We start from the raw sequence: 11,957 nt of genomic DNA, 5'->3' as shown, positions 1-11,957 counted from the left end.
ATTCAAAATAAAATGTCATTACATAATACCCTTCTTCATCGAACATATTCTTTCAGAATAATAAGGTGATAAGATGATGGCATTCCCTGGAAACACTTTGATTATCTTTTTTTTTTCTGCAGATAAACTTAATTCTTTCACCTGCCTTTGGTTTTCCTTATGCTCTGCTCCCATTTATCTCTGCTCCCTCATTACCTGCCTCGGCGAGGAAGGCGGTTGCTCCTCTCCTACAGGGCGCGTGAAGATGAAAGAAGGCGACTTTATCTCTTTACAGCTTCCCAGGGTGCTTTCATGGCAGTGACAGCTTCCTCACGTCGCCAGCCGCAGGGTTTCATGCCTGCGCTTCCCACCTCGTAATCAATATATTTCTCAGGATTCTGGCTGCCATTCGGGGGGGGGGGGGGGAAGGTTTTGAATTTGCCCCCGGAACAGCAGGTTTTGCCTGACAGCACGGTTGTGGCTGCCAGGATGGGCCAGTGGCCGGCGTGGACGTTGAGAAGCCACCCGGGACCAGCTGGAGCCGAGGGCCCGTCCCACACCAGCAGTCGGGTACAAGTGTCCGGAGCGATGCTACAGCAGTTAAGCAGAGATTTGGGCTCAAAAATAAGGATTTGAGCCTTGAATATGAATTGCTAGCTCTAAATGCGTTCTCCCGACTTACGAGCAAGGAAATCAGGTGTCGCATGGAAGTGCTTGTCCGTTGAAAACCAGTCCGTCTCCCTTTTTCTGTGGACGTCTTTTTTGCAGGGTGAGAAATGCAGGCAGAAAAACACAGCTACAGCCAGAAACCCTTGACAACGAGGAAGAAAAAGCCCATCGGTTCAACTGCTAGGCACGACGGAGCAGGAACACTGACCTTGGCCACAGCGGGGTTAAGGTTTCACGCGGGGCGTGCGAGGACGTTTCCAGTATCGTTTTCACCCGGATGACCTGGAACAGGTTACCGAACATTAACAGAAAGTTCTTTGAAATGCCCCCGTGAGCTACGTGTGCCAGCGGGGAGGCGTCCAGAACACAACCAGGCGGAGACAGGTATTTATAGCTGCTGAAGAAACATGAGATTTGAGGAAAGGCTCCTGCCCAGTGGGTTCCGATTTTAAGTTCATTCACACTGCTGTAAAAATCGTTAATATTTTAATAGAATTACTGCTGAGTTATGCCCTTGTTGGGTCAAAATCAGGACTGAGGAGTTTCATTCACAGCTCTCCTGCAGGCGGCCGCCGCAGTCCCTTGAGGGTTAGGATTTCGTACTCAGCATGGACTCACCGACGGATGTCTTACCCACGTGTGAGGAAACACTTTGCACTGGGTCTACAAGGAGACACTTCAGCCTGGGAAATGCAGTAATTCCCACTCAGCCACCACACACCGAAAAAAAAAGCCCTTGAGAGCTGCTTTACTAACAATTCTCCACCAGGTGCAAAGAGGTCCTTATCAGAACGTGGATCCCCTAGAAGCACATCTACCTTAAATATCATGTTAAACTGAAGTTACACACTAGAAATAATATTTTTATAATTGGTCCTGTGTTTGTTTCTGATTTTACACTTGGGCAGAATGCCCATCGGGCGCACTGGGGGCTGTATAAATCTACCACTGATAAACAAAAAACCTAAATTGTTTATGGAGCGTGAAACAATCATCTTTGACTCCACCTGATGCTGCTGAGCAAGCTGTTCCTTTTTATCGCGCTATTATTAGCTGGGAACGCAGTGGGCCGGGCAGCATCCTTCATTAATGGACGGGATAACCCAGTTTGTGCAGCACATAGCTCGTTCTCCATCCCATCTAACTGAAGCCCAGCACAGAAGGACACCCTGATAAAAAAACACAGGTGAATGAATTCATAGAATCATAGAATTGTCTGGGTTGGAAGGGACCTTTCAGATCGTCTAGCTCAACCATCAACCTAACCCTGATAAAACCCATCACTAACCCATGTCTCTAAGCACTATGTCAACCTGGCTTTTGAATCCCTTCAGGGATGGTGCCTCAACCCCTTCCCTGGGCAGCCCATTCCAAGGCTTCATAACCCTTTCCGTGTAAAAATTTTTCCTAATATCCAACCTGAACTTCCCCTGGTGCAACTTGAGGCTGTTTCCTCTTGTCCCATTGCCTGAATTAATAATTTAGAAAAGCAAACTGAGGTTTTCAAAACAGTCTTGGGGATGTAGGTGTTCTAACCACTACTTAAGACTTGGGGATATAAATTGTCACTGTACATACGTATGGCGCTCGTTTAATTTCTCTATCCAGGTAACGTCTCTGCACAGTTGCTTAAAGCAAAACCTGAAATTCAAGCCAAGTTGCAGTCTCGGTGATGAGAAACGAGAGGTAAAAACACCCTCCATGTTTTGAGTAGAACAGCAGTGGTAAAACTGACGGGGGAAAAACCCGCGTGGACCCAGCAGTGGCTTGGACAGGCAACCACATCTCAAGGAAGCCTCTGAAACACGCTGCTAAAAACGGCACGGAGGGATCATAAAGGCATCTGTCCAGGAAAGTGAAGAAAATAATGGTTTTTGGCAGTGAGCACTGAGGAAACCACGCAGCGACTACAATAAATTAAAACAAAGAGAAAACACACGTCCCAGCCACCGGCCGGACTCTGACGAGCCCTGCCCTGTCCTCACGTTGCAGAACGTGGGGGTGGGCGAATGCCGGGGTGGTGCTACAGTGATGTTCTACTGGTATTCTATTCTACATCGACAGGTATCGATATTCTATTGGCGTTTCTGGTACACCTATCACGTACTCATCCTTCTCCCCCTCCCTCGATCCAGTCATATTCCTATTAATTTGGGCTCCGCAGACGTCACGGCCGGTTCTTCAGCTGCAGCTTCCCCATCCCCACGGGAACGCACGGCCCCGCGGGAGGCTCTCGCAACCCTTCCCATCCCGGCACAGCGATGCCTGAGGCTGAGATTTCAGGCACCAAAACGCCGGCTTTTACTGTATTTTCCACCCCTCGTTGTTTTGCATTTAAGTTTTCCATTATATTCCTGTTTCAGAAGAGTAGGACAGGCATATCTGTCATTCTACGACAAACAGAAGGAAAGCGGTGTTAAATCACAGTTCTGATACCTAAAAGCAATTCAATAAAATTTCCACTTTAAAAGTTGGAAGAATCAAGCAGTGAAATATTGCATTAACTACAAACTGTAGCTGCTAAAAGGCTCAGTCTCAGAGGCAGAAGCAAGAGCGTTTAGGCAACATTAGGAAATTTTTAGAGGCATTTTCTGACACATGAGGAAAGACAATGAAATGGTAGTAGGAAAGCTAAATAAAACAGAAGGAGCTGGGGAAATGCACATGCAAAATGAAAATACGGAAATAAAAGAGTAGTTAACACTGTCTTTGCTGAGGGAGTGCCACACGCAGACCACTGGATGGGATTTAAAAAAAAAAATATATATATATATAACATACAAAAATATTTTTAAATGAGTAACTGTAGTTCAGGATAAAGGCGTTTGTTACACAATCGGGCCGGGAAGCGGTGCCAATTAATGCAGCATACCTACGGTGTGGTGTCGGAAGTACCAGGGGACGATGCGCATTAATCAAGCGTTACCGCGCAGTAGGTCCCGGGTTATTAGCTTAATTGAAAAATATAAGACACCCCCCCCCCCGCCCTAAACCCGTGCTATTCGCCCAGTTCCCCCGGGTTTGAGGAGGGTGGGAAGAGAGAGCGGGGGAAAGAGAGAGCGGGGGAAAGAGAGAGGGGGCGGAGGGGTCTGCGTTCTTCCCTGCCCCGCGGCTCGGGGTAATTATCGCTAATGAGGGTAACGACCCCAAGGCTGCGCCCCCGCCCCCGGGACACCCCCCTCCCCGGCCCGTCTGCGCCCCCCCCCCTCCCGGGACCCGCCCCCCCGCCGGGAATTACCACCCTCCCCCCGGCCGGGGGGCCAGGTACACTTTGACGTCAAGGATGGTTGTCGTCGTTTTGACGTGTAAACACTCATTTCTATTCCGGCTCCGGAGGGTCTGGGCGTCCGCCGCAAGCCCCGGGCAGCCGCGCCGGGCCGCCGCCGCCGCCGCCGCCCGCTCCCCCGGCGCTCGCCTTAGCAACGCCGGCGCCCGCCGCAGCCCGCCCGCCCGCCCGCCTCCCCGCTCCGCTCCGCTCCGCTCCCCGCGGCCATGGACGGGCGCCGGTGCGCGGCCCTGGCGCTGCTGGCCGCCTGCTGCCTGTGCCCCGCCGGCGGCGGCGCCGAGCGGCAGTTCCTCAACGAGTGGGCGGCGGAGATCCCGGCCGGACCCGACGCCGCCGAGGCCATCGCCCGGGAGCTGGACTACGACCTCGTGGGGCAGGTATGGCCGGCGCGAGGGTGGTGGCGGGGAGGGGGACCGCCGCGCCGCGCCGACCCGCGGGGCTCCGTTCCCTCCCTCCCTCCCAGGGGCTGCGCCGAAACTTGTGCCAGGCTGCCGATGGGGGGGCCCCGGGGAGTTTGAAGCGCCTTCCTCCCCCGCCGACCCCCGGCCCCGGGTCCTCACCTGGCGGGAGGCACCGCCGCCGCGGCGCCCGCCCGGGGACGGGTCTCCCTGAGGGGACCGGGCGGGGGTGACGGCGCTCTCCACGAGGGGAGCGGGCAGGGAGCAGGCAGGGCACCCCGCTCTCCCTGAGGAGATCGGGCAGACACCCCGCTGTCTCTGAGGGGACTGGGAAGGGCGCCCTGGCTCTCCCTGAGGAGATCGGACAGGGCGCTCCCGCTCTCCCTGAGGGGCCGAGCAAAGAGCGGGCAGGGCGCCCCGCTGTCCCTGAGGGGACCGGACGCGGTCGGACAGGGCACCCCCGCTCTCCCTAAGGAGATCGTGCAAGGAGCGCTCGGGGCATCCCTGTTCTCCCTGAGGAGATCGGACAGGGTCGGGCAGAGACCCCTCGCCCTCCCTTGCCTCCCTGGGCAAGGAGCAGGCAGGGCACTCCCGTTCTCTCTGAGGGGACTGGGCAAGGCACCCCGGCTCTCCCCCAGGAGACCACGCAGGGCACCCCGCGGTCCCTGAGGGGACCAGGGAGGGTCGGGCAGAGCATCCCCGCTCTCCCTGAGGGGACTGGGCAAGGCGCCCCGGCTCTTCCAGAGGAGACAAGGCAGGGACCGGGCAGAGCACTCCGCGGTCCCTGAGGGGACCGGGCAGGGTCGGACAGGGCACCCCCCTTCTCTCTGAGCGGACCGGGCAAGGAGCCGGCAGGGCATCCCCGCTCTCCCTGAGGAGATCGGGCAGGGTCGGACAGGGCACCCCAGTTCTCCCTGAAGGGCCCGGGCAGGGCACCCCCACTCTCCCTGAGGAGGTCGGGCAGGGCACCCCTGTTCTCTGTGAGGGGACCGGGCAGGGTCGCACAGGGCACCCCGCTCTCCCCGAGGGATCCGAACACGGTCGCACAGGGCGCCCAGCTCTCTCTGAGGGGACCGGGCCGGAGGCGTTCGCGGGCAGCCCCGGCTCCGACCCCGCGCCGCCCCCGGCTTCCCCCCGCCCCGCCGCCATCCCTCTCCCCCCACGGAGGCGCCGCCGCCATCGCGGGGCTTCTCTCCAGCAGGCCCTCCCGGCGCTTTTTTTGGGATGCCGTGACGTCAGCGTTGTCAGGGATGAGTAACCGCCTGGAGGTAACAGCCTCGTCCCACCTCCGGACGAGGGTCCTGTGCCAGGCGCTGCGTCTGGCGGACCCGGGGACCCCCTTCCCCCTTCCTGCCGGGCAGGGCCGTGTTCTTCGGAGCCTCAGACCCGGGTGTGAGCCCACCTCGGTGGGTGGGTTCCGTCTCTCTGCCTTTAGAGCAGAAGGATTCGCCCCCAGCGGGGACGTTTGAAGCCCGCGGGGCTCACCCTGGGTGACCAGCGACTGCCCGAGGGAAGGTGCCTGCTCTGTAGGTGCTTCAGCAAACGAACCCCGGAGTGAGGTTTCTGCAGCTTTTTACACCTGTTCAGCCAAACCCCTGGAAAAGCAGACAAAACTGGCGGGTGACCATATGTAAAACCTGTCCTTGGAAATGTGGCCGTGTCGAGGTATGTCCGTGAGTGCACCGGTCACTACTGCAAGTACTGCGTTGCTGAGTGCTGTACCAGCAACCGCTGCTGCCTCGCCAGCTTAAATGAAATTATTCCCTCCATTTCTTCTTGGCAGCACACAGGCTGTGATAAGCACTTCTTACTTGAAGAGCGTTTTTTCTGGAGTAGATTAAAATATCTAAAGGCTAGTTTCTTGCTCTTTCCTTTTCCTCTCTTAGGCAGAGCGAATTCGGTCAGGTTGTGATTGTGTTGATATTTGTTTGCAGTGGGGAAATATCTCTTGATAGTTAAAGCACGCCTCTGTCTTATAGATTGGATCACTCAAAAATCACTACCTATTCAGACATAAAAGCCATCCAAGACGGTCTCGAAGAAGTGCCATTCATATCACTAAAAGACTTTCTGATGATGAGCGGGTGAGTGTTACATTTATTCCTTTCCGTGCCCTCTGTTTATTCTGTCTCCTTATTGCCAGCTTTGTAATGAGGTCACCGGCAGGCTTTCCTCGTTTTGCAAGTCTAATATATTCAGCCATCCATACTTGTGCTGAATAATGCTGTATTATTCTGTCATTAACAGGCAGGATCTGACCCTCTCTTACCATATTTCTTTTGCAAGTGCTTTCCAAATTAGGGTTTAAGATATGCAGCATTGCAGAGGCTCAGAATTTCAGATGTTGATGTGCCGCTGATGAAAATATGGATGAGGAACCTCAGGGCTTGATTCAAAGTAAAAATCCATAGATGCAGTAAGTTTAATCAGGCCACATCTATGCAATTACCATGGGAATTATGTTTGATTGAAAGTGACTGAATATTTAAAAAAAAAAAAAGGCGGGGGAAAAGGGCTGAGGTTTTGCTGGATTCACTTCTTCTACGACAAGTTAAAACCCCTTCTCAGAGGATCCATCACACGTTCCAGACCTGGAGTCCTTGGGTGCACTGGGGTCCCGCTGCAGTCAGGGAACAGGCGCACGGGAGGGCCAGGGCTCTCAGGTACCCTCCGCTGGTGAAGCAGACCCCCCATTCATCTGACTCTCTTTAAGAAAGACACATACCTGCTTGTGAACGGAGAAAATAAGGCCGGTGGTGAATTTAAGGAGCAGACCAGAATGCTGCCGGCACCTCTTAAAAACAATTTCTGGCAAATTTCAGAATAACAAAATCTGCATTTCGAATCGGCATCATTGCAGCGATCATCGTGAAAATATGAGCAGTCCGAAACGTGAGGTAGCCTTGTTGTGGAAACCAGCAATTTATCATATAAGGACAAATCACTTGAAAATGAGTAATTGGTTATCTGGAGATTTTAGATGCAAATGTCATCGAGGAGGAAGCACTCTCTGCCTAGCTGGAAGAATTAAAGGAGGGGGTGAGACAGGGTATTTGTTTTGCCTGTTCTGTTCCAAAACTGCACGCTCCCATCTATCTCCTTGCAAACGTTGGTTTAACAGTTAGAGTCTTCTCTGTGAAATCATTCTAAACTGGGGGTGTTCAAAACCACAGCTTTAGGGTAAATTAGTGTTCTAATTTATACCCATATACAATGATCAAATGTTCAGTGCCATCGTAGTACGGTGTTCGGGAGCAGAGTTTCGGTTGCAGTTCCTCCCTTTTTTGGCCTTATTACATGGGATTCATCTCTTACAGAGAGGAGCATGTTTAATATACCAAATTCTAATGTCCTAAGCAGAATGGAAGCAATTGCGTTACACACATTACTGCCAAATGTTATTGCAGCCTTACATACTTAGACCCCAAAACAGAGCTTCAAAGTGCTGCAGGTGATTTGCTAAATTTACTCCCAATTTCCCTTTTATTTACCATCTAGCATGCAAATTAACTATGTGAATGAATGAGGTGTAATTATGTCATTATGTAAGTATATAAACACAGAGCAATCATGTAATGCTGTGTAGTTATACATGGACCTTTGCTCCGAAGAGCTGCTCTTGTTCAGCAACAACCTATTTAAAAAGATTTAAATTCAGTCTTTAAAAAGGGAGAGGGAAGGGAATCCTGCTTTTGTTTGCATAACGCCTTCACGAATTTTACGGTATGTTAAGTGTGAAAGCTGGGGTAAAACTTGGCTCTAATCTGAGAATTTATCTGCTTCCTATAGACATTCCAGTGTTTGTTGTAAAACAGATAAAGGCTGTGAATATATTGAAAGGATATAATTATCTGGTTCCCGAACTTCTTCCAGTATTTGCGCTAGTTTCCAAATCTACTTTCTTGCAAGAGACCTGAGTCAGGATTATTTTCACGGCTTTGTGTATCGGCGACTGGGGGTTTGGCACAGGGCCTTGGGCTCCTGCCGTGGATGGATGGTTGGAACCTCACCCAGCTGCCGAGCGACAAGCACTTGGCTTGTTTTTCTGACATACGTGCTTGGTAGTTTCGGCTCATTTCCCTCAGTGCAGTTGTCCACTTCGGGGGGAAAAAAAAAATTAAAATAACAGGCATGGAAGTTGTCAATTGTTAATTACTGTTGGGTGATGAAGAGGCGAAGCTTTGCTGTGGGCAGGGAAGGGAGATAAAGGTAATTGCTGTAACCTGTGCACAAGTATGTGTGGCCCTGGACATCAATGGGGCAGTTTAAAATAATTATACTTGTGTGGGTATATTCATCTTCTGTGACTGACTACGGTTTGTAGGGGTGTTAGTACTAGTGTTAGAGAGCTTTCTGTAGAAATACCTGGTGTAGCTGCCATTTTTAAGGGTTTATGTTCTTGTAATGAATGTTCGTTAGGCTCTCACTAGAAAATCATATTTTCATCAAATCAATAGTTTTATTATCATTATAATTTCTGAGTCACTCTTGTTAATGTTTCATACATGGTGATAGGTGTAAGGACCATAAAGCCATTGGATCACAGTAGAGAAAAATAATGAAATCTATTCAGACGTTTAAAGCAAAAGGTCAGATCCAAGGCAACCTCCACTTGAGGCTTATAGCAGTGTCTTGGCAGTCTCTGAACCTGAGTCTGCCTTGCCTGTCTGGAAATTGGGGTGAAAAGCACCAACTTGATCCGTGTCAGAGATTCCGTCCAGGTACCATCGATACTCGAATAACATTTTATTCCCAGTTCTAAAAGGATCAGACGGCACAGAGAGAGGTATCGGAATCGGGATTTGGTTTGAACCAGGTTTAGTAATGCATTCTAGGACAAGAGGAAGTGGCCTCAAGTTGCACCAGGGGAGATTCAGGTTGGATATTAAGAAAAATTTTTACACAGAAGGGGTTATTGAGCCTTGGAATGGTCTGCCCAGGGAAGTGGTTGAGGCACCATCCCTGGAGGGATTTAAAAGACTGGTTGACATAGTGCTTAGAGACATGGTTTAGTGATGTAGGGGGTTCTTTTGTATGGTTTTCTTTTGGTTTTTTATCAGAGTTAGGTTGGTGGTTTGACTAGATGATCTTAAAGGTCCCTTCCAACCCAGACAGTTCTATGATTCTATGATTCGAGGGAACAAAGTGGGACGTGCTTTTAAAATCCAGCCCGGTGACTTAGAGATTGCTGTGTCTGTGCACAAATGCCGTGCAGCTCGTTGTGTGGATGCTCCAGCAGAACATGCCAAGGCATTTTGGCTTCCAGTTGCCTGAAGTGGAATTGTGCCAGTGATGAAGTTAGTCCAGTATTCGTAGCTTACTAATTGATCACACTTCCAGACACCACTGGGAAGGAGACTTGAAGGTCCAGCTGGGCTATGAGTAACAGCACCATTATGATTGCTAGGCTAAAGCCAGAGATAATCTTTCTCCTTTTCTTTCAACTCCCCGTAGAAACAGATAGGCATTAAAATGTACGCAGGAGAAAGGAGCAGGCTGTGGTTTTGCTTCTTTTGGTAACCACCTCTGCTTAGATACCCTTCTAACCATACCGCATACTAACATCTGATAAAAAAGCCTGCACTGGGAGGCACTCACAGGAGTTCTGCTGTTACAGAATCACAGAATCATACGGGGTTGGAAGGGACCTCTGGAGATCAACTGTTAACCTGTTCTTAATGATTTTCTATGAATTGATTCTATGGTATTGTGATTTCTCCAAATCCTCTTCCCCACAGTACACTGTACTACAGTATAAATAATCCTCCTTTCTACATCAAACATGGCTTATTTTGCTTTAGACCTCAAACTTTTTCTGTGTGAGAAAACCCCTTACCCTCTAGGCTAATAAAGTCCTAATCTATAGAGGCTTACTTGTCATATTTATGCAAATAATTGCAGGTGTCATGGGCAGAGCAGCAGTATGAAAAAAAGCGAACTAAGCGTGCTGCCGTGAGAGAGACAGCAGAAAATCTTTTCAATGATCCTATGTGGAATCAGCAGTGGTATCTGGTAAGAATTTGTTCCGTTGTGGATCTGGGGATGGTGAATTTCAGTCGTGCTATCAGCTGTATTATTTCACTCGTGTCAGAGCGATTGCGCTGAAGGGAATAAATGAGGAGTCCCTCTCATTAGCATATGTTATAAAATGAGAGATCTCTGTGATAATATTTCCAGGCAACCTTCTCTTTTCTTTGAAGTGTCATTTGTGTGAAGATTCTAAAAGCCAATTCAGGCTGCTCCTCGGGATGGGGATTGGTATGGGAAAGCAGTGTAATGGTTAAAAGCTGCCTTTATGATACTTTCAAAGTATGTGCTATTGTCACATAAGAAATCCCTTATCATGGCTGGAGCTGGCCATGTATTCCCTTACTAAAGTCGGTATTGCAGGGTGCATACTCTAGATGAAAACAAAAGCATGTGTGTGCATGCGACAAGCACCTTCAGCCTCTTGGACTAGGAATTAAATAGAAGAGCTTCTCCACAGCTCGTGTGTTCAAAACCTCGAGGAAAATAAGCTCTGTAGTTTCTGTCTGCATGCAACAACTCAGAAATACAGTTGATTGTTTATTTTTTATACGGTTTCTTTTGAGAGTCTGTATTTCCACTCTGCCTCTAGCTGTACCTTCAGTCTAGGCTTCTTTGCTTTCACTCGGAATAGGGGTGGGATTAAAGGTGGGTAGAACAAATGAAGAAGAAAGGTCAAGCACAAGTGTGGCCCAAGTGGCTGGAAATACCTTTCTCCAGTTCAGCCTGGAGAAAACAGACCAAGCTCTAGGCTATTTGTATAGTGCTTTTCCCTCTCTTTCCTTTGTTTGAGCTAGGAAAAATAAACTATAAACCGCACAGCATAAAATATTTCCACAAAGATTCCTTTAGACTTCTTTTCAACATAAGAAATGGTTATCTTTAAGGATTTTAACTTTTCTTTGAAGCTGAGTATCTGTTTCCTTCTTTGCCTGTTTCCAGTAGGAAGCAGGAAATTTCCGAGATGGCTGTATTGCACAAATTCACAAACACACAGAGAGTTCAAAAAAGCATTTTTGTGGAAAAAGCAATGTCTTGTTGTCCAGGAGATGTGATTCCTTTTCCCACCCTTCTGTGGTTTTCACTTCTTTTCCTTCTAGTTTTCCCACATGAGAAACAGAAACATGAGACTTACCCTTGTTTGCAGTGCACATTGAATTTTTTCGGATTAAGTGCATAAATGTGTTAAATATTTTCTTGCAAAACATGTTCCTTGCCTTGTAGTAAATAACTTATTATTACCATATTATTATGATTTGATGGCAGCAGTTTTTAGCTCTATGTGCCTTCACACATCACCAGAAAAAAATGATTATTTGATGGATTCTAGAGAACAAAACTTGAAACCTCAAATAATTCCCTGAACAGCAGCAGTCAGAAAAGAAAGCGTAAAATGAAAGAAAGGTCATTCCCATAACAAATTTCTTTTTCTAAGCCTCATATTGTATGCAACATTCCTTTGGAAACAAAGAAATGAAAAACCTGTGATCAGCTAATGCAGTTATTCACAGAGAAACAGAAGAAAATGCTTTTTTAACATCTATGGTTTTATGGGGGTTTTAAGCAAGTTTTCTAAATCAGATGTATGTACTGCACAT

The 11,957-nt window shown here is 49.0% G+C and overlaps 1 protein-coding gene across 1 annotated transcript in view; it reads left to right on the top strand.

Annotated features, from left to right (window-relative positions):
• Nucleotides 1-4,140: 4,140 nt before the first annotated feature.
• The window catches only part of PCSK1 (proprotein convertase subtilisin/kexin type 1), a 28,741-nt gene continuing 20,924 nt past the window's right edge, over nt 4,141-11,957 (top strand). The window contains exons 1-3 of the mRNA XM_074165652.1: nt 4,141-4,311; nt 6,312-6,416; nt 10,234-10,344. Of these exons, the coding sequence (XP_074021753.1) occupies nt 4,141-4,311; nt 6,312-6,416; nt 10,234-10,344 (387 nt within the window). The remainder of the gene's footprint in view (nt 4,312-6,311; nt 6,417-10,233; nt 10,345-11,957) is intronic.

Source organism: Numenius arquata, chromosome Z (assembly GCF_964106895.1).
Source record: "Numenius arquata chromosome Z, bNumArq3.hap1.1, whole genome shotgun sequence".
Classification (NCBI taxonomy): Eukaryota; Metazoa; Chordata; class Aves; order Charadriiformes; family Scolopacidae; genus Numenius; species Numenius arquata.
Note: the sequence above shows the minus strand (reverse complement) of the source record. Positions and strands in the feature narration are given on the sequence as shown.